Source organism: Dromiciops gliroides, chromosome 2 (assembly GCF_019393635.1).
Source record: "Dromiciops gliroides isolate mDroGli1 chromosome 2, mDroGli1.pri, whole genome shotgun sequence".
Lineage (NCBI taxonomy): Eukaryota > Metazoa > Chordata > Mammalia > Microbiotheria > Microbiotheriidae > Dromiciops > Dromiciops gliroides.
Window position 1 is genome coordinate 12411405 of NC_057862.1, and position 22916 is coordinate 12434320.

The following is a 22916-nucleotide window of genomic DNA, read 5'->3' on the forward strand; positions in this document are numbered from 1 at the left end:
CCTTGAGTTTCTTCTAGTGCAAGGTATTTTTTAACAGTGTTCTCTTTGGCCTTGGTTTCTGGATTGGAGGTTTGTGCTTGGGTCATACACGGCTCTTGTGTTGCTGCATGGTTGCAGTAATAGGCCCTGTCTGATTCTGAGTTCAGTGGCTAGGACTAGGACCTGCCTTTAAAAGGAACTATCGGACTGCTTCCTGTTGTGGCTGAGGCCCAGGGCTGGGCATAGGCTGTCTTTGTTGAACACAGGCATCTGGATGCTAACCTGGCCCTGCTGGGTACTGACCTGGGCCCATCTCCATTGAGAATGGGTTACTTGCACTCTTTCTGCCTCCTTAGCTTATCTTCACTGTATTCTTCTGTAGCATTCTACAAGTCCTTTTGTGTAGTCCTTAACTGGATAAAGGATTTGGTGGCTGATTGTTTCTGGTTTGTTACTACTGTTTCTCATGCACTTTGAGAACGTTACTGAAGTGTCATGGGGGAGGAGCACCTGAACTCCTCTAAGTCCTTATAGGCTGTTGTCATCTTCCCATAATTCCCCAAAGAGGAAATTTGCAAGAGCTTGAACCTGTTAGCCTGACGCTCATTATAGTCTGAAGTCTCGCTTCTCTTTCCCAGTGCTTTCTGAGAAGCCGAGCTTTGCATTCAGTCTTCTCTTAGGCACTCGCCTCATTTGTGCCCATCTACTTTCAATCCATTCAGGAACCCCTTCTAGACACCTAGCTCTCCCCCTCCCCCCTTAGCAGTCTGCACATTATAGCAAACACCGGGATACCAAGAGCAAATCAGCTAAAAGTGCCTGCTCTCTAGGAGCTCCCCCTACAGTTGGGGGGCACCACATAAAGGAGAGCTCACAGAGAAATGCACTTAGGGAAAGGCTGCAACCTGGATCAGTGGGGTAGTAACCCATGCCAATGAACTCCCAGCTCCTGGAGGTCTGTCCATATATGGGTGATGCCCACAGATGTCCCTTCTCCACTCAAATGCTCCAGACACTTGTCTTGGGTCATCCTCTGTGATCTTGTCCCCAACCCTGTTACAGTTTCCCTAAAAGACAACTTACAACATTCATCTTTGCTTCTGGGTTCACATTTCGATGGGATAGAGGAGAACAATGTATCATCCCAGGAAGGAAGGTCAAAGACGCCACTGTCAAAAGACGCCACATTTGGGACCTGCCAAAAAGGAAAGGTTTGCCATTATGAAGGACGGTGCCTTATTCTAGAGCTAAAGAAGCCATCTGGACACAACCACATTTTCCAGGGATCTGTTTGCCTTTGCTAGGGGGTGCCATAGTGTCCAGAGCGCTGAGCTTAGACTCAGGAAGACCCAAATGCCAATCTGGCCTCAGTCACTCGATCGCTGTCTGATCCTAGGAAAGTCATTTATCCCATTTGCTCAGATTCCTCATCTGAAAAATGGGAATAACAACAGCGGCTACTCTCAGGGTTGTTGTGAGGATCCAGTGCATGATCTGAAGGTGCATGAAACATTATTATTACCATTAAATAAAGTGAAAGCCCATTAATTCGGACGCCACTAAGCAGGAGCTTGTGATTATTCTGGTTCAGGAAGACTAAACACATGGTGTTGCTTTTTTAACCTTCAACTAATCAAGCCCCTCTTTTATAGGAAGTTGTTGTCCAGTTGTTTCAGTGGTGTCTGATGCTCTGTAGCTCTCTTTGGAGTTTTCTTGGCAGACACCAGAGGGGTTTACCATTTCCTTCTCCAGATCATTATACAAATGAGAAAACTGAAGCAACCAGGGTTTGGTGACTTGCTCAGGGTCACAAAGCTATTAAGTGCCTGAGGCCAGATTTGGATTTAGGTCTTCCTGACTCTAGACCCAGCTCTCTATTCACTATACCTTCCTTCCAAGGAAGGAGGGGGAAGGAATAATGATACATTTATATAGTACTTCGAGGTTTGGGGTTTTCTCACTTTATGCAGTTAGAAAGTCCATTGTTAGCCCCATTTTACAGACAGTGAACCCAAGGTTGCTGGATTATACAGGAGCTAAATATCCATTGGAATGAAATCAAGGTATTTGGACTCCAGATCCAGTGTTCTCGATGCAAGTCATTCTTATATGGGGACTAAAGCAGGTCCCCTAAGGCCCTCTCCCAAGGTGATATTTTGTTAGCCTGGGTCATATTAATATGTATACTTAGTAGTAATGCTATAGCATTCCTTCAGAAACATTCCCCATTCAAACTCTCTACTTCCTCCAACAGGCCTTCTGCCCCCATGAATCAAACTCAGTGAGGTTTGCCTCTCCTCATAAACATTCCACCAAATTTCCCCCATAAGGACACAATGAGAGGCCCTATAAATATAGAAGTCAGATTTTCCAAACCAAAATATGGTCGGATAAAATGTGTTGGTCTGGCAGTGGACTGACATGAGTAGTCTTATAGAAGTATTACAATTAAGAGACATTTAATTATATGTTTAAGAAATTATCTTGATCAATGAAAAGAATAGTTCTGCAGAGAAATAAAAATTCAGCAGAATATGTGGCATTAGTTGACACGAGTGCTGTTCTGGGAGTTCTCATGCCTGGAGTAACACTAACACCACTGACAAAAGTCTTCCTAAAACCAGGGGTCCTGTTCTTGCTTTTCCCTAAGTGTAGTTGCAGAGAAGGTGATGGTGGTATTCACATGGGTGAATCAAAGTGATATCCCTTGCCCAGGAGTGCTTCTAAGTAATTCCTGTCACTTGTCCTGAGAGCAGCAGGGGTACCTATGGCCCAGGGCCTGCCTGGGCCTTCAAGGCCCAGTTAGCTATGCAGGGGGATTACCTTACTGCTAAAATCCCTAGCATTTTAACACTAAAGGAGGAGAAGACACTTCAAGTCCATGGCTACTGGGAGCCAGCTTCTGAAAACTTTCCCCTGGAAATGGTATCATTTTGATTAGATTCTTACCTAATGATTTGCCCAAAGTTAGAAAACACCCCTTAATTTTACAGGTGAGAAAACTGAGACACAGAAAGGCAATGCAGCTGAGCCCAGGTCACACAGGTATGATGCAGCAGATCTGGGATCTGAACCCAGGCTGTCTGACCCTCAACCAAGCTTCTCCCTCTTCCAGCAGTCACTGAGGGGGGCTATGAAGCTAACAAAAGTTCTTCAAAGCCGCCATCACTACTTCTAAGCAGAAAGACATGGCAGCATGGGGGAGTGGAGAAATGTGGGAGTAGAAAGTTGTTATGCAGGGGAGAAATTTGTTCCCACAATAGAAAGGAATGTGAAGGAGTGCAGCAGAGTGGACAGGAAGCTAGCCTTGGGACAATGAACATCTGGGTCCATTCTTGCTTCTAACCCACTCTACAAAGAGAACCCCAGGAAGATCATTGACCTTAGTCTTCTGGGCGACTCTCTAAGGCAACAAGTTAAAGATGACTTAGTTGGTCTCCACCCATGGGGGTCACAGCCCTTCTACCACAGCAGAGCAGCTGCTGGAGCCAAGCTGGTGAGGCACCTCACTGAACCTGAACAGATTGCTGCTCTGGCAAGAAGCAATGCCCATGATCATGCCCATCATCAAAGTGTTTCTCATTTGTAAGGGTCTGGCAGACTGAGCTTGGCTGGCATAGCTTTGAAATAGGACCGGGGTCAGTGCCATACCACAATGAAGCATCACCTCATTGTAGTGTAGAACTTTAATGGAAGTCTTAACAGGAATAATAATCTTTGTAGGAATATAGGTATAGAAAAAGATGCATCCTAGGGATTAGGGTATTCTACCTACCATGATGTAACTGTATTATGAAAAAACAAGTTAAGTCCCTGATTAAAAATACAGATCTCCAAGGGGCAGGTAGGTGGCACAGTGGCTAGAACACTGGCCCTAGAGTCAGGAAGACCAGAATTCAAATCCTGCCTCAAACACTTACTAGCTGTGAGACCCTGGGCAAATCACTTAACCCTGATTGCCTCCAAAAACAAAAACAAAAACAAAAACAAAACCATACCTTGTGTCTTTAGTTCTCTGGATGGTCAGCAGTTATGTTCAATGTTTTAAAATTTTATTTTGGATCCTAAATATTTCATCGGACCTTGCAATAGAAATCACTCAGATGAATTTCTCACGGAGTATTTGTTTGCTACTGTTCTCTTCATGGTAGGAGGAGAGAGCCTGGCAGGCGAGTACTTCCACCCGCAGTCCTTCTGACCAGAAAGCGATTCCTGCTTTCTCACCTCCCACGCCTTTTCCTCTCCTCAAAGAATACCGACAATGACAGACAACTCGGGAGCTTCCTCTGTCTTCCTGCTTATGCTTCAGGAAGTCTCTTCCTGAAGTATGTCTTCTCAGACTCCCTTAGCCCTTCACCAAACTAATCATTTGCAAAGTGATAACACAAGACAGATTTCAAAGAGGAAGACTTTCCCTAAATGGGGGAGAAATTGTGATGTGAGTGAGAATTCTTTGTCTATTTTACAGCATAGGGGGTTAGAGATCTTTGGATAAATAGGAGCCATCCATTGCTGCCTTTGGACAGAAGGTGAGAGAATTTAGAGTTAACGAGATAATTACAGAGGAATACAGGTGGGAACCCAAAGCTTCTGACTTAGCTGAGAATGAGCCTGCAAACGCAGAATGGGCTGCCTAGCTTAACCTAGAGCAGTCAGGGGTGATGTCAGAGAGAAAGCAGAACTGGAAAACTAACTTTCTCTCTCTCTCTCTCTCTCTCTCTCTCTCTCTCTCTCTCTCTCTCTCTCTTTCTCTCTCATTTTCTCCACCCACAACAATGACTTTTGGATTAGGAAGGAGGATAAAAATGTCAAAAAGAAGTTAATAATACCCAAGACAAAAAGGAAAAGAGGTGTTCAAGTGAGGTGAGGCCTTCAAGCCACCAGGCCTTGATAAACTGTCCACGGAGATCTGGATAGATCTACTGAATGGGATTACTAGGCTATACTCAAATGACCTCTGAAAGACCATGACAAATGAGAGTGATACCACAGAATTGGAGAGGGGCAAATGTTGTCCTTTTTTCCAAAAAAGGAAAGAGATTAGAGCCTGATGATTATAGGTGAGGGAACTTGACATTGGGTCCTGGAACAAATTTTGGAATATCTTAGAGAAAAGGCTAGTGAATATTGAGGTTGTGTTCAGAATCATCAAGGCTTTGTCAAGAAGAGTTCATTTCAGATTCATCTCTTTTGTGTTTTTACAGAGTTTCTAGACTAAGAGATCAGAAGTATGATGTACTTTCCCTAGATTTTTATCAAAACATTTGATAAAATCTATCATGTGAGGTAGGCTACTATGGCCTCTATGGGAAATCTATGGGAAAGCAAGAAAAGATAATTCTTGCCACCAAAGTCCTTGGCATTGTCAAATGGTTCAACATCAGAAATGGATGTATTTTTATCAATAAAAAAATACACTACATAAGGTGTGTTTGCACATCAACCTTATCCCCACCCATACTCTGCTTACAACTCCAGACAAATTGTATTGCTTTCCATTAGGATCACTAGGTCTTTCCAGCTGCCCAAATGCTTTACCCTAAGGACCATGGGGTCTTTCCATCTCCCTTGAAACTGAACCCTCCTATATGTGTTGCCTTCCCCAGTAGAAAGTGAGCTCCTTTTGACTGGGGACTGTCTTGCTTTTCTATTGGTATCCCTTGACAATATTTTAGTGTTTTGCAAATAGTAAGCACTTACTAAGAGCCTTTTTATTCCTTCATTCACAGGTGTGAGCTAGATGATAGTACAGTTAGGTGAACTTGAGATTTGTTGAATGGCTAGACCAAAAGAAGCCCCATTAATGTTTCAATGTCAAGTTCAAAGAAGGTCTCTAGTGATCTGTAGTTGGACCTTTTCTTTTTTAACCTTTTTTATCTATGATTTGGATAAAGGCATATATAGTATTCTTATCAAATTTACAGGTGACACTAAACCATCAGGGATAACCAACATGTTGGATGACTGCTAGCATCCAAAGAAATCTGTATGGGTGAGACGGACAGGCTTACTCTGATAGAAGCTAATTTGGTCGGGATAAATGTCAAATCTTACCTTGGGTTCAAAGACCAACTTCACAAGCACATGTGAGGCTGGACACATGGCTAGAGAGCAAGTTGTCTGAAAAAGAGCAACAGATTTGACAGGGTAATGGGGAGCCCCAAAGGTGAGCCATAGGGTAGAGGTCCAGGGAAATGAAAACCCTTGGAACTCTGCTGTGATCAGATCACATCTGAAGTAACGTTTTCATTCTGGGTGCTACATTTCAGATGGACCCTGATAAGCCAGAGAGCACCTAGAGGATGGTCACTAGGATGGTAAAGGGTCTCCAGGCGGTGAAGTAGTACGATGGATAGATACTGGACTTGGAGTAAGGAAGACCTGAGTTCAAATCTGGCCTCTGACCCTTACTAGCTCTGTGACCTAGGGCAAGTCACTTCATCCTGTTTGCCTCAGTTTCCTCATTGGTAAAATGAGCTGGAAAAGGGGCAGCTAGGTGGCAAAGTGGATAGAGCACCGGCCCTGGAGTCAGGAGGACCTGAGTTCAAATCTGGCCTCAGACACTTGACACTTACTGTGTGACCCTGGGCAAGTCACTTAACCCCAATTGCCTCACCAAAAATAAGAATAAAAATAAAATGAGCTGGAAAAGGAAAAGGTAAAGCCCTCCAGTATCTTTGCCAAGAAAACCCCAAAAGGGGTCACGGAGGGTCACGCATGACTAAAATGACCAAACAATTACAACAACAACAAAAAGGGGTAATGGGCTATCTCTGGAAGAAATGGTTTCTCCTTCACTGGAGAGTCATCAATCAAAAACTAGATGACTACTGGATAGGGATGCTATAATTGTGTTTAGGTATGACTTAGGTTAGTTATCCACTGGCATCTACCCTGAGATTCTGTGAATCCCAAATTAATATGAAGCTGTTCAAGTGTCACGCACAGGTTGGCCAGGAAGGGGATGAGAGTGCTACCTGTTGGCTTGTGGCCTGGGGAGGGGGGGGAGACTAAGGGGGGGAGGGGAAGCTAGCACTTAACAACTGAAATAGCCACGGGAAATCGAATGGTTAGTTTAGAAACCTCAGTTTTTACTCGTAGTTTTCTTCCACGAATATTTCTGAATTTGTATATTCTTTTATATCATGATCACAATCCTAGGAAATTCTTGTGGTTCGGAGTACATAGTCACAGGATTAAGGAGGTAAAGAGTGAGCAGGTGCTGGAATCATAAATCCATATTCGACTGCAGAAAAAGAAAGGGAGAGCTAGCCAGGGATTTGATTCCAGAATCCAGAGGGGCTGAGCAATCTCAGGAACCAAGAAAGTCAGGGATTTGGGGTTGTGCAATCAGAGGTGGGAAGGGAACAGGGACCGAGGATAGAATGCTGGAAAGATGTCAACACTTAGGGAAAAGGAGGAAAAACAGGGACAAGTGAAAGGTATAGGGAAGTAATGGTCAAAGAAGATAAAGAGAGCAAGATAGAATCATGAAATCAAAGTGATGGAGGTGAAGTTAGGACAGTGTCCTTCAATGGAGCCAAATGTTCAGAAAGATAAAAGAACGTGAAGATGGAGAAGGCTCCCAGGCAGGGCAACTGAGAAATCACTTGTAACCTTAAAGAGATGTTTCAGTGGAGTGTAGAGAACAGAAACCAGTAGGCAAGATGTTAAGTATTATCGCCTCCCAAATGCTCACCCTTACTTCAATTACACCTACTCCTCCGTCTCACTTGCACCTGGTTTGCCTATCCCTGTTTAGATTTCACTGTGCTTTGAAATCCCTGTTCTGGGGTTATACTCTTAGACTTTCCAACCGAAGTTCCTTCTGCCTCCTTGATTTACCCAGAGTCTGAGGGCACCATAGCCCTTCTGGTCATCTCAACTGCAGCCACTTCTCCTACCACTCCTTTGGGTTCATAGGAACAGAGGGAGGGGGTGGAGGAGCCTCCAAGCTGTCTTCTTACTCCTAAGCTGTTCCTTTACCACCATCCCTTGGTTCTGGGTCACCCACATAGGGTTACTTACTGACCTCTAGGGGATTCTCCCCATTTTTTCAATGACATTAGTACCTGCCACAAGCTCTCCCCTCTCACCCCCCCACCGCCCATCCCTAGCCATTATCCTCAGAGATTTCAATACACATGTTGACATATCCCCTCACAACCTGAGCACACAATTCCTCAACCTCCTTCTCTACAATGCCGCCCCCCTCTCCCTCCACCCTACAGCAGACACACAGCAGAATGGCCATACCTCGAGCCTCACAATCTCTCAGAACTGCGCCACCTGCAAGATCCAGAATACTGGGGTTGTGTTCTGACCACCGTCCCTCATCCTGGCACTTTCTTGTTCAGTCCCAACTATCCCTTTTGACTCTCAGCCCTGTGACCCATCTCCATTCTCTTAATTATCTCTTCCTCTCTAGCTTCACTGTTCTCAAAAGCTGAGTTCAAGAGCAATCTAGACCAGGCATTTCCTCTTCATTTACTTCCCTCCCCACCACTGCCTTGTGCTCATTTTGTACCCACTTATATGTGCCCGTGCTGTCTCTTCAGACAGACCGTAAGCTCCAGGAAGGAAGATATTCACCTTTGCCTTTGCCTCCCCAGAGCCTCCCCAGGGCCCATCAGAGAGGAAGCACTTACAAGATCACTGACTGACTGATTGCCTCCAGATCCAGCTCATAGAGAGGAGGCTTCTAATTCTGGTTCCCTTTCACCTCCTCAAAACGGTAAGAAATGTGGCCCTCAGGTAGAAGAAAAATGATAACAAAACAAAAGAGAGGAAAGAAAATATATCACACGGGAAATCTCATAAAGAGAAAAACAAAAGGAAGGCTGAAATAAATGAGTAAACAATGGAAAAGGAGTTTCAATACAATGAATTAATATTATGGATAATAAAAAGCAATGAAAGGCCTAGAAGTGAAAGTAAATACTTTACCAACAATAATGCGATCTCTGCCCCCACGAATGGTAGATCAACCACCAGAATCTCCAGAATTGTTAGACAATCAATAGAAGAATTAAAGGAAGAAATAAGAATAGCAATGTGGACAGAAATTAGGGAATTTTAACAAACCAGAGAACAAATAATTTAACAACAGATGGATCACATTTCTAAAGTAATGAATGATCTAGTAACTACAAAAATTCAGAGACGGAAGAAATGCTGTAAGCCAAAAGGTCATGCCCATTAACCGTAGGGATCCCCCATGGCTCTTTCCTAGGCCTTCTCTTCTCCCTCCATATTATTCCACTTGTTGATCTTGCCTCCTCCCATCGATTTGATTAACCTATCCATGTTGATGATTCTTGATTTAATTATCCAGCCTTAACCTCTTCTCAAATCTCCAATCTCACATGTCTAACTACTCATTAAATATCTCAAAACCCAACACGTCCAACATCGAACACATTTCACGCCCCCCAATTTCCCTCTGTCAAGAGTACCACTATCCCCAGTCACCCAGACTCACAACCTAGGTGTCATCTTCATTCTCTCTCATCTCCAATATCCAATCTGCTGCCAAAGACTGCCAATTTTACCTCTGTAACATTTCTCACACATGCCCCTTTCTCTCCTCTGCATTGCCACTTCATCTATTCAAGCCCTCATCACCTAATCCTTACACTATTACATTAACCTATTGGTTGGTACCTGCTACAAGTCTCTCTCTCCATTCTAGTCCATTCTCTACTCAGTTATCGTGATCTTTCTTGAGCACAAGTCTGACCATGTAATCTCTCCACTCAATAAACTCCACTGGCTTCACATCTTCATCAGAATCAAATACATATAAAATCTTCTGTTTGGCATCCAAAATCCTTCATACCCCAGCCTCCCCTCCCCTCCACCCCGACTTTTCTAGGCTTCCTACACCTCACACTTCTCCACATACTCTTCAATCCAGTGACACTGGCCTCTTTAATGTTTCACAAACAAGATCCTCCATATCTCAGCTCCCAGATTTTACCTTGGCTTTTCCCCATGCTTGGAAGACTCTCCCTCCTCATCTCTACCTCTGCCTTCCTTGATTTCCTTCAAATTCTAGCTAAAATCCCATCTTCCACTGGATATCTTCTCCAATCCTCCGAATTCTTATGCCTTCTCTCTGTTATTTCCTACCTATCCTGCATGTAGCTTATTTGTACATAGTCATTTATATGTTGTCTCCCCCATGAGATGTGAGCAGTGGAGGGCAGTGACTGTCTTTTGTCTTTCTTTGTATCCCCAGGACTTGACACAGTGCCTGGAATATAGTAGGTGTTTAATAAATATTTAACAAATGACTGACTGCCAGTGACAAGTAACGGCTCTCTGTGGACAAAGTTCATGTTGATCTACATATCAAAGGAGAAAATAAACAGTTTGAGGAGTTCCTCTTTACTCTGAATGTTATCATAGAGCATGAAGTGCTCCTAGAAAGACTGGAAGAAGCAAAGAATGTGAAGAAAAACAGGAATATCAACCTATGAGAGATTGGAGGGTAGAAGACTGACACATAAAAGGAGGAAAGAGGGACCATTAAATGTTTGGCTATATAATAGGTATTAGGATATTTCAAAAATTGATTTCAAAAGGGGAAAAAGATCTATTTGTACAAAAATATTGATAGCAGTTCTTTTTGTGGTGGCTAAGAATGGGAAATTGAGGGGATGCCCAACAATTGAGAATGGATGAACAAGTAGTAGTATATGAATATAATGGCATACCAGTGTGCTAAAAGAAATGACAAGCAGGCAAATTTCAGAAAAACCTGGAAAAACTTAAGTAGACTGATATATACTGAAGTAAACAGAACCAGGAAGTTATACACAGTGACATCAAATCATACGATGAAGTGTGAATGCTTAGCTATTCTCAGCAACACAATGGCCCAAGACAATCCAAAAAGACTCATGATGAAGCAAACTATCTGCCTCCAAAGAACTGATATTGTCTGAATATAGACTGAAGCATACTATCTTTCCCTCCCTCCCTCCCTTCCATCCTTCCTTCCTCCCTCCCTTCTTTTCTTCCTTCCTTCCTTCCTCCCTCCCTCCCTCTCTCTGTCTCTCTTGGTTGAGTCTTCTTGTATAAAATTACTAATATAGAAATGTTTTACATGACTGCACATGTATAATCTATACTGGGAGAGTGGAAGGGAGCGAGGGAGGGAAGGATAGAATTTGGAACTCAAAGCTTAAAATAAATGTTAAAAATTATTTTAACAAAATATTTTAATATGATCAATTTCATTTCATTTCTATCTCCTACACTTCCCATTCTATCCACACATCCTCACTCCAGAACCATCCTTCATAACAAAAAAGAAAAGAAAAAGTAGCTCAGCAAATATAACGAACACATGGAAAAGGTCCGAGATGATCTGCAGTATTCCATATGATAGTACAAATGAGGCTTCTGGATGATCTAAGGAGGATGCTTATTGTATTAGAGGGAAGTATGATCCACTGGTGGCAGCAGGAGAAAGATGTTTATGTACATAGATAATGGGGAGTAGCCAATAAGTAGTTATTAAGTGCCTCCTCTGTGCCAGGTACTTAAAAACAAATATTTAAACAAATATCTCATTTGATCCTCAAAACAGAAGTAGGTGCCATTTTCACCCCCTTTTACAGTTGAGGAAACCGATTCTGATGAAAATTAATAGACTTACCCAGGGACTGGCAGCTAATCAGTGCCTGAGGCACTTGGGGCTTCCTGACTCCAGTCCTGGGACTCCGTGCCCTGTACCCCCCAGCTGCCTCAATAGTAAAACCTTAAATCAATCCTAAGGACACCATTTGGATTTGCTTTCTCTGTATCTCTTCTTATGCATCTCCATAAATACCTATTTTCCTTTATATTGTGACATCCATGTGTCCTTTTGGGTCTGCCTAGAAAGAGAGGTGTGGTTTCTAGACAGAAGGAATGGACTGTTCTGATAAGACCACATCCAGAGGACTGTGTTCAGTGCTGGGCAACACATTTGAGGAAGGATGGAGATAGGATGGCAAATGGCTTTGAGCTCAAGGATAGAGCTAAAGGAAATGGGCATAATTATGTTGGTGAAGTGAAGACTAAGCAAGAAGGGAGGAAAGGAGGGTGAGAGCTATCTTCCAATATTTAAAGGGCCACCCAGAACAGACATCAGAGCATTGGGCAGAGGCAGTAAAGAAGGACATGAAGGCTGGAGATGAGGGGAAAGCTTCCTAACAGTGAGAACTGCCCAGAAGGGGGCAGGGATGTCTCCATGCATTGGGCGCTTTCTCCACCTCCAGGTCCTCAGGCAGAAACTGCCTATCTGGATGCAGGATCTTCCTTGAGGGGAGACTGTTGGGATATGGCATATCCCAGAAGGTTTCTCAGGTCCCCACCAGCTCTGAAATTCTGTGATTTTTGTCGATGTACTTTTCTCTGTACACCTATGGTCTATGTCATCTCAAGCTCAAAATACTTCTGTTAACATTCTGAAGAGTCACTGTAATAGCTTGCTTAAAGGCATTTCCTTGCTTTAAATTTTACTGAATCAAACAGCTTTCTCCTAGACAAAAACTCAGCACATATAATTTTATCTGTAATCATTCCTCCCTCCATTCCTGTTAGCTGGACAGCCCTGGGATCAGGAAAAGAATTAGTAAGGAGAAGCATTTGTGATGCAGGTCAGGCAGTGGGGAGGGTGGAAACTTAATAGAGACACAAGTGTGCTGGGCATATTCTAAGAGCCAGTATAGTCCCATAGCAGAGACTGTCCCTCTCCTGCTGAAGCCTCCTTCTTTTCCTGCTCCATGTCTGCTCCTACCTGGACACCTCCTCCTTGCTGGGTCCATTTTAAAGCTAGTGGCATAAGCTTGCCAAAATCTACCTCCCCCAATCAATGCTAGTGGAATGTATTAAGCCAGGAAGATTAACTGTGCCTAAAAGGTGTTCTTACTCTCCCCAAACTCCAATCTGCTCCTCTCAAAAAGATGATGAGTTCCCAAACCATCACCTCATAAAGTGGAGTACATATCAGGTACAGTATCACACCTTGCTTTGTTCTTTTCGAGTGGAGCAACACCTCCAAGGTTCTCACTATCCTGGCTACCATGTTCCACCATAAAGGAAATAGGCCAAGAAAGCAGTAAATGCTGAAGTCTCCTCTAACCTGACCTGCTCCACTCTGAGCCACCTTTGAAGGGTGTGACCACTACTGTTCAGGTAGGGACATGAGAACTCTTGTCCTAATGGTGTGCATGTGTGCGTGTGTGTGTGTGTGTGTGTGTGTGTGTATACACATGCCATCAAGCCCCCCCTCCCAAAAGAGATAGAAAGAGGGTATAAAAGAAAGGTAATGGAAGAGGTGGGCAGGAAGAGTATACGCATAGTGAGGTCTCTGCCCATCTTCTTCTGGGGAAGCAGAAGGCAATCAGTGACACTGTCCCTAAAGCCAAATTTGCTTCATGGGCTTACTGGGTAATCATGATGTAGGACTCAAAGGTGGATTTCTAAGTTGGAAAAGTGGGAGAGAGAGAGAGGGATATAGACATGGAGGCATCCTGTCTTTTACCCTGCTGCCCTTGGGAAGAAGCCTGCCATTCTAGTGACCACAGACCCCAGCTGGCATGAGTAAAGTTTGCCAGGATGAGCAAATTCATGTCCAGCTAGCCAATGATTAAGCAGATTCTGAAACTCTGGTACAAACATCCTGTTTGTGTCCATGAGATTGTAAGAATTGTGAAGAATTTGTTGATTGATGGCATGCCCTCAAGGAGAGGAGAGAATGGCCAGTAAGGTGAGGAATAAGCCACCAAGATTTGACTGGTGAACACTATAATGATTGGAGTGACGCCACCTGTTGGAAAGTTACTGTAGGAAAGCTCCCATGAGGGGAAGGCATCTGAGGGCAAGCCATGAGGCTTTTCCTTGGCATCAGTGATGTTTGCTGTGGGTACTATCAAAGCTACCAGCCAATTAGCTTGGAGATGTGTGTGCATGTGGATGGGATGTTGCCAGTTTCATGAGGAAGAAGGAAGCATTAGTCCTTAGTCCTTTTTTGTTCCTGACCTCGCCATGGCAGGTGGGATGATGGAATCTCTTAGAAAGTTAGATTTCTACCTTTCTCTCTGATCATTAGATCCTAATGCTCTTTAATAAATACTTAAATACTCTTGCTAAAGCCTCTAATTTACTGGCCACCACTCATTAGATATTTTAGACAGACTAGCTAGAATTTTAGCAACCTTACAACACTAAACCCTTTGTAACTAGTAGTTACAGGCAGCAGTAAGGTAGCTGACAAGATGGCTTTTGGAGCCTGACAACAAGGGAATGGACAATTTGAATAATGTCCATGGGGATGCCTATAACGACAAAGGTCAGAAGAAGAGCTCTCCAGTTTCTGGCAACTCTCGTCTGATTCTCGTCAGACCATCTGTTCTTTTGTTCTCATCTCCCCTCTTTGGAGGACTCAGTTAAGGGTGATGATGAGTAGATACCTCACCTCAGCCCTTCTCTTCCTCAATAAAGGGGCCTCAGTTAATGAAAGCAACACCACCACCGCCGCAATCCCAAACATTGATTCTGCTCCCACTTGCTGCCGGTGTTCCATTGGAAGAATGCGGTGGGTGTACCGTTGCAGCCCAGAGCCAGGGATACTTCATGCACGTCACCCCGAGAGCTTCCTCCTGTTCCACACACTCCCCCTGAAGCCTCCTAATGCTAAGCAGCACAGGTGAGGTGCAGGTGCGGCTAGCGGAGCACTGTGGGAAGAAGAGACCCGCTTGTATTCTCATCCTCCTTCCGGCACCACCTGCCCTCTGCCTTTGGGCATATTGCCCGACATCGAGGGGCCCGGGGAAGGGGTTTCATAAGCGCTTGTCTGAGTGCCCTTCCCTGCCACGGCTGCACGTTCCGTCCACGCGGGGCAGGCGTCCCCAGGGTTTCCTTGGGACTCAAACAGACACTCGGCGGCCCTTCCAGGGTTGGCCACCGCACGTCATCAGCCCTTTTCCGTAGCGGGGCCGCCCCGGGCTCCTCTTTTGGGCGCAGCTTTTTTTCTTTCTAGTCTCGGTCCCCAGCTGACCACGGAGCAGCAACAGACGCCGGACATTCTCTTCTCTGTTTTGGAATAAACATGACCTTTGCCATAACCCGGGTCCGAGGAGCCGACGCGCGTCCCCAAGGCTCCTCCCGAACAGGGCTGTTTCCTCCCTCGGTCCTCCTGGCGTCGGGGGTCCCAGCCCAGGTGGGGGGGGGGGGCCCTGCTCACAGCGGGCGGTCTTAAGTGTTCCTGGGCTGCCCCGCCCCAGGCTCGCTCGCGGGGCGAAGCAGCTTCTCAGACCGCAAGGACTCATTTTATCTGGTGGCGGAGGCGCCCCGGGACCCCAACCCTCTTGGGGGGGGGGGGGCGGCACAGTTTGTATCCGGGCCTAGCCAGGCGTTAAGCTCTTCATACAGACCCAAAGCACACGGGGCATTCAGTAGGCGCTTAATAAGTACTTGTTGCCATGACCCCGCAAGGCTCAGCTTTGCAGCCCAAGGGCTCATGCCCAGGAAGCTGAAGGTTCCGCAGTGGAGAGGGAAAGTGGGCCTGGGTCCGCGGAAAGGGCTTCCTTTGTCACGTGACAGACCGGAAATTAGGGCACACACGAGCCCCACCCCCTTTAGATTGGAAGTTCCCGGAGGGCAGAGGTTGATTGCCTCCCCGAGCACACAACAAAGAGGAGGGGGGGGTCTCAGACCCCTCCTCTGACCCCCTCAAATTTTCTTCCAAGTGGGGGGTCACTGTTGGTCTACTACACGCCAGACACGCAAGTGCGCACGCGCTGTGACCCCAGGGACGAGGCCGCCTTGGGGTTAGGGGTCAAGGGGCGGGACGAGGCGCTGGAGCTGAGTGGAGCAGAGGCGCCATGGCTCGCGTGTTAGTGGTGGGCGCGGGGCTCACGGGAAGCCTGTGCGCGGCGCTGCTGAGGCGGGGACGCTCCGTGAGCGTGGTGGTATGGGAGCAGACGCGCGACTCGGGTGCGTGAGGCCTGCTTCGCAGAGTGCCCCCCCACACACACCCCCTAGCTCCCTCGGAGCATGCGCAGCTAGACAGGCTGAGACTTCGTTGGAGGGCGCGTGCCCAACTCGGAAGGGGCGGGGGCGCGTCTGCGTGTCGAGACTCCGCCTCCGAGTTCATAGCTCGTCGAGCCCCGCCCCTTCTCCTGCGCCCTCGCTGCCTTTATTCAGCAGAGCTGGTGATGTCATCTCCAGGCAGCTTCCTCTGCGCATGCGCCGACCAGAGGCCAGCAGGCTGCGTCTTTCCACTTTAGCTCTTGCCGCGGGGGCGGGGGCGGGGGCCCAGAGGGCGGATTAATTGGTACCTGTGACCTCATTGTGCATACAGAGAAACTGAGGCCAGGGGCAGGGAAGGGCCTTAACTAGGGTCACATAAGTAGAAACTGGCATCATAGATTTTGTGGAAGGGACCTCATAGGCCGCCCAGACCCAGCTCCATTTTACAGATGGGGAAACTGAGGCCCAGCAGGTGCCCAGGGAAGCAGGAAGGGGACACGAGTCTCGCCCCCACTTTCCAATGGCCACTCATGGGAGGTCTCTAGCGCCCAAACCTGTGTTAAAGGAGGCATGACCTGACCCCAGACGCCTTTCTGCCCTCCCCCCGCCCCAAGATCCCTTTTGTCTGACTCCCATCTACCTCCATCCCTCCAGGGGGAAGAATGGCCACTGCCCAAAGCCCTCATGATCCGGGGTGCACGGCCGACCTGGGGGCTCAGTACATCACCTGCACCCCTCGCTATGCCCGGCAGCATCAGAGGTGAGCGGCAGGGCGGACCGGAGCCAGACGGAGTGAGGGAGAGGCCAGTGGTCTGGGACCACCACAGCCCTGGTGAAGGGTCTGACCTTTGGGTCACTGGGGAGTGTTTGATCAGTGCCCCTGGAGCAGAGCTCAAGCGATGACAGCGACAGTGACGGAGGCTGGCGCTCGTGTCCTGTGTTAAGGCTCACAACATGCTTTACACAAATTCTCTCATTCCTCACAACAGCCCTAGGGCGCAAATGCAGTTTAGAGATGAGGAGACAGGGGCACTTGGTGGTGAAGTGACTGGTCCAGGGTCACACAGCCAGGAACTGGCTGAGACAGGATCGGAATCCAGGTCTCCCATCTCCTGTGAAGCCTTGTTGAATATAGACTTCCCATGTTACAGATGAGGGATGATGTCTTTCATTGCTTGACTGAGCTCTTAGACCTTGAGAGTAGCAGAGTACTAATGACCCCCAAGTGAGGCCCTCATCCCAATGGCCCCTAGTTCCTTCATCCTTGAGACCATCCAAGCTGATGCTTAGATGTGGGGGTGCTGCTGTCTTGTTGTGCGTGTTTGTAAACACCCCCCCTACACACACACACACACACACACACACACACACACAGAAATAGGAAATGCCTGAGAAAAGAGGCCTTTTGTCTGTTATGAAATTCAACTCAGAATGTCAGTTTTATTTAGCAGGAAATTGTCAAGTTGGGGACAGATGATCTAAGAGACAGTTTGTCAGGGGGAGGGTCCCCTGTGCCACCTCCCTGGCAGGATTCTTGTCAGGAAAGCCCTTTTTAACCGTGAATGTGCTTGGAAAAGGTGAGCTGTCCTAAAGATTGCTGATCACCATTGGGCATTCTGTCTACCAGGCAGCAGGCATGAATTAATCACCTACTCTGTCCGTAAATGAAAAGACATAGGAGAGCCAGTCCCTGCCCTCAAGGAGTTTACAATCTCCTAGTAGAAATCAGAAGCTCTAGGGGGGCAGCTAGGTGGCACAGTGGATAAAATACTGGCCCTGGATACAATAGGACCTGAATTTAAATCAGCCTCAGACACTTGACACTTACTAGCTGTGTGACCCTGGGCAAGTCACTTAACCCTCATTGCCCCGCAAAAAAAAAAAAAAAAAAGAAATCAGAAGCTCTAGCAGTTCCCAAAAGGGTCATCTACTGTTTTATAGGTCTTTGTGCCTATGCTGACCATTTCTGTGTTTATTCGTTTCAGTTTTTATGATGAGCTCCTGACACAAGGTATTTTGAAGCCACTCACTTCTCCTGTGGAAGGAATGATGGTGAAAGAAGGGGATCTAAACTTTGTGGCACCTCAAGGGATCTCTTCGATTGTGAAACATTATTTAAAAGAATCAGGTGATCTATCAGATTTCTTACCATCTTGAAGAAAGGAGTGGGCAGAGGGAGGGAGGGATAGAATTTGAAACACAAAACTCAAAAAAAAGGAGAATGTTAAAAATTGTTTTTACATGTATTTGGGAAAATAAAATATTCAAGGAGGAAAAAATAGAATTCCATGGGCTCCAAGTTTTTCTTTAAGAGATTGGGCCTTTTTTTACAAAGTAAATCAGCATTATTCCCTGGAGTTTGGAATTTGTGATTATTCCATTAAGCTGTCCACATAAATTCACAGAGGACAGAGGAGGAATAATTTGTTTCTTGTTCTGAGTAGTAAATCATCCTCGTGAAGGGCCCATTTACTCATTCAACAAATGTTTATTAAGGTGGGGATCCACCTTAACATCAAGAAAACAGCCCCTGCCCATGAGGAACTTGTCTTGTGATGGGGAAGAGAAAAGAACTTCACAATGGGAATAAAGTCAATATGGACAGGCAGCAAAATGTAAGTCCATTAGCATAGTACAGTGGGAAGCTAGATTGGATTCAAAGTCAGGGGACTTGGGCTCAGACCCAACCTCTGCCACTCTTTACCTCCAAGGGCCTCAGTGTCCTACTCTATTAATCAAGGGGGTTGGACCAGATGGTCTCTGAGGTTCCTGAAAACCTGAGAAGTTCCTGAAAACTATTCTGTTTTGCCAGCCTTGTATCAATTCCATGGAACCCATTTCTGATGACTAAGAGTTTTGAAGGGAGTGTTGGCTGACATGTACCAATGGTTGGCTTATTGACTATCCCCATTTGCACGGCCCCTCTAGGAATTACCTAGAGGTTTGTTCCTGGACTGATTTCCATATAAACTACTTTGACTGGATTTTTCTTTTTTCATATGGAAATGCTTGGGAATTTGATGGAGAATTGAAAAAATATTTACCTTCAATCTTCAAATATTATTTCTAGTTGGGGTGTTAGAAGATCATGGGGTAAAGTCTGGTTTCTATGACTTTTATTAAAATGAGGCTCCAGAGTTTTGTGTTTGCTCCTTATGAATACTTAATCCTAAGGGATTTGAGCTGGATTACTTTGATGAGTGATGTTTTCCGTTTTATTTATCTGGAAAATTCTGTTTATCATTGAGTCTTTGTAGTCTGATGACTGTGTCTGGGTGAGTTGAATGTATTTCTCTCTGAGGACTCCCGGTGAATTTTGTTGTTCTGTAGTATCTCTTTTTATCTTGTTGCCTCTGGGAAATTTTCTTCAGCAATTGCATAAAAATGTTGTTGCTCGGTGGTCATTTCAGACAATTCATGCCCCATTTGGGGTTTTCTTGGCAGAGATACTGGGGTGATTTGCCATTTCCTTCTCTAGCTTATTTGACAGATGAGGAAAATGAGGCAAACAGGGTTAAGTGACTTGCCCAAGGTCACACATCTAGTGAGTGTCTGAGGCAAGATTTGAACCCAGAAAGTCTTCCTGACTCCAGGCCTAGACCTCTGTGCACTTTGGCTGTCGCCACCTAGCAGCCCTTAAAAAAGTTAGCATTTCCCTTTCTTTCATTTTTTGGGTCATCTGAGGACTAGATGACCTCTCCTAGGACCACTCTGTCATGTGTCATCTTTGGTCACGTGTCTGAGCCATCCGTCACAGGCTGTCATCCGTCTGTGCTTCTGCATCCACTACATCTGCTCACTGGCCTCCAGGCCTGGAAATCATAGTCCCCATTGCTCGTGTTCCTTTTATCAGACGTCTGTGTTTGCTTATTGATTTGTCCCATTCCCTAGTCACCGATGATAGACCTCTCGTTCCAGATGCCAGAGCCTTCTTCATTGTTTGCAAAGGTTTTTGTTTTTCCCCTATTTAATTTATATAATACATCCACGCATATAAATATGCATGCAATATGTATCTATAAAGTATACATCTAAGATACATACATATATGTGTGTGTATATAGGTAATAAGTATACAGTATGCACATACAGTAAATGTGGGAATATATAGTCACACATATGCATATAGATGCGTATATACGTATACATATCATAAGTATATACACATACACAGACCCCTGTGACACACACACACAATCTGTGGGCTCTGACCTCCACATCCAGCATTCCACTGTCCCCCTGACCATTGTAACTGACTTGAGCTTTGTTGCATGTCCACATTAAGCCGGTTCGCGCTGTAGCCACCATTTTAAATACTGTCCCTTTCCCTCAGCTTTCTTCACTCTGCATCACTTCACAGAAGCAAGTCTTCCCATTTTTCTATGGCCTTCATAGTCATCACTCCTTACAACCCGCCAATATTTGCTTCTACTCCCATGCTGATGTGTTTAGCCATTCTTGGGCAGTCACCAAGCACATCTTTCCCCCCAGCTTTTTATCACAAATAGTGCAGCCCCCAAATATTGTATATGTCTACATTTCTTCATTGTTTCTTGGGAGTATATATAGTGGAAGTTGAAGTGTCTGAGAAATGTTAGGAACCACCTTTTGTTCTCTAGGTGTAACCTTACCGCTGCTTACATTGAAGGAACTCTTTTGGGACTGTGACCTGAGGGGTCCTAAGGAGCTGTCACACTTTGGCCTAGATTCGCTCTTGATCCGTCTCTACACTGAAGGTGTCAGGGTATCCCCCTCCCTTGTACCATTTTTAAAACCAGCACCTCCCTTTTCTTCCCTGATTGCTTTAATCAGCAAATAATTCTTCCCCTCCCCAGCTTGGCTCCTCCTGTAGGTTCATAAGATTCTGGGCTAGAAGGAACCTTGGGAATCCTCTCATGCAGGCCCTTTATATCGCAGATGTCCAGAGAGGGACAGTGCCTTGATTAAGGTCATACAGCAAGCAAGGGGCAGAGGGAGAAGCAGAAAGGAGGCCTCCTGCCTCAAAAGCTAGGCTTTTCCATGCCTCTCTCCCACATTGCCTTCCAGTAGTGTGTGCAGGGGACCAAGAGCACATAGTAAGTGTGCCACTGATCCCCAGCCCAGCTTACCCCTCATCTGTAGGGAAGGTAGGCTAGAACGTCCTGTAATGTACCATCTAATTCATCATTCATCCAGCATTTGGCACGTGATGGGCCAGTTATTTATGCCACTAGCATCCAGAATTTCCAAAGTTCTTGGCCTCTAGAATGCAACAAAAAAAAGCTTTTGTTTAATTTGGACCATCTATGGTGGTTCAGTCCTTTTTCTGTCGTGCCCAACTCTTTGTGATCCTATTTGGGGTTTTCTCTGAAGAGACAATGGAGTGGTTTGCCATTTCCTTCTCCAGCCCACTTAATAAATGAGGAACTAAGGCAAACAGGGTGAAGTGACTTGCCCAGGGTCACACAGCTAGTCAGTGGCTGGGGCTGAATTTGAAATTGGGAAGATGAGTCTTCTTGACTCCAAGCCCAGAACTTTATCCTACACTGTGAGGGCCAAAATTTGATATACAGAGTGTTATTTGGGTGGCTTGCCTTAATATTGGGGTCCCGGAAATATGAGGGACCTTTTAGGTCCTCCCTCCGCTCTGAACTGCCCTTTTTAGATATTTCTCCCAGGCCAATAAGAAAGGAGCTGCTAAGCTTTAGTTTACAAAAGGATCAGATTTTATTACTTGAGAATTAATTAGACAACAAAGGTGAAACTAATACGAATCAAAGATAAGAAAATAGGAAAATAGAAATACAGAGAAATGCTCTTCACTCTAAACTTAACCCAGACCATTTCCAATTAAGCGAGTTCAAAGGAATTTAGGGTTTTCTGTAATCAATTCACCAAACCTGAAAGTCTACAGTTGCTCGCACCACCAGAACAGCTAACATGCCACCGCAAGGGAAGTCACCAGACAGAGAGCGAACATGCCACCAGCACAAGGGCCAAGACCAAAAAAAGACTGAGTTCTGGAAGACGCCTGCCTCCCTTCAGGGAGTGTTCAATCTCCCCTCCCCCAAAAGGGGAGGTCCTTCAAAAGCCTTCTGACCTCAGTAGCATACGTAACCTTGGGGTGGGCCAGGTGTGGCCCCTCCCAAATGAGTTAGCTAAAAACAGGAATATTAATCTTTACCACAAATAAGTTTTACCATAGCACCACCTGTCCCATCCATAGGTAAGATTTTTTTGGGGGGGGGTGGGGGGGTGGGCAATGAGGGTTAAGTGACTTGCCCAGGGTCACACAGCTAGTAAGTGTCAAGTGGCTGAGGTCAGATTTAAACTCAGGTCCTCCTGAATCCAGGGCTGGTGCTTTCTCTACTGTGCCACCTAGCTGCCCCCCATGGGTAAGATTTTGTTTACTTATCATTCTGTCCCTTTATCTTTTTTTTTTTTTTGGTGAGGCAGTTGGGGTTAAGTGACTTGCCCAGGGTCACACAGCTAGTAAGTGTTAAGTGTCTGAGGCTAGATTTGAACTCAGGTCCTCCTGACTCCAGGGCCGGTGCTCTATCCACTGCGCCACCTAGCTGCCTGTGTCCCTTTATCTTTAAAAGAAACATGAGTTACAGAAATCTGAAAAGTAGATTTTTTTTCTTTTTTGCTGTGAAGCTGCTTAAAGTGTTTGTGTCTCTTTCTTCAAGGGCACAAGTTCAGGGTACATTTCCTGTCTTCTGGATGTAACTCCCGTGGACTTTAGTGCTATTAAGTTTGTTTGGCTATTTATGGAGTCCCAGGTCCTGTCCTTTTGGGAGCTCATTTGCTATTCAAATGAAAAAGCAGAATGGCAACTGTGTGGGTAGTGACCACACCCATCAGATTTGGGGCCCAGCAGCCTCTGCTCCATTATCTCTCATCAACTTTCATTTACTCCTTCATTCAGGAAA

At 45.6% G+C, this 22916-nt stretch overlaps 2 protein-coding genes across 3 annotated transcripts in view; one reads left to right on the forward strand and one right to left on the reverse strand.

The window, feature by feature from the left end:
- Positions 1-15683, reverse strand: part of LOC122744453 (lipase member J-like) — a 42182-nt gene extending 26499 nt beyond the window's left edge. The window contains exons 1-2 of the mRNA XM_043989954.1: positions 14450-15683; positions 1063-1174 (exon numbers count right to left, since the gene is read on the reverse strand). Coding sequence (XP_043845889.1) covers positions 1063-1174; positions 14450-14557 — 220 coding nt within the window. The 5' untranslated portion in view covers positions 14558-15683. The remainder of the gene's footprint in view (positions 1-1062; positions 1175-14449) is intronic.
- A 144-nt stretch (positions 15684-15827) lies between these two features.
- Positions 15828-22916, forward strand: part of RNLS (renalase, FAD dependent amine oxidase) — a 213877-nt gene continuing 206788 nt past the window's right edge. For both annotated transcript variants that reach the window (XM_043980955.1, XM_043980956.1), the window contains exons 1-3: positions 15828-15969; positions 16660-16765; positions 17991-18133. In XM_043980955.1, the coding sequence (XP_043836890.1) occupies positions 15858-15969; positions 16660-16765; positions 17991-18133 (361 nt within the window). In that variant the 5' untranslated portion in view covers positions 15828-15857. The remainder of the gene's footprint in view (positions 15970-16659; positions 16766-17990; positions 18134-22916) is intronic.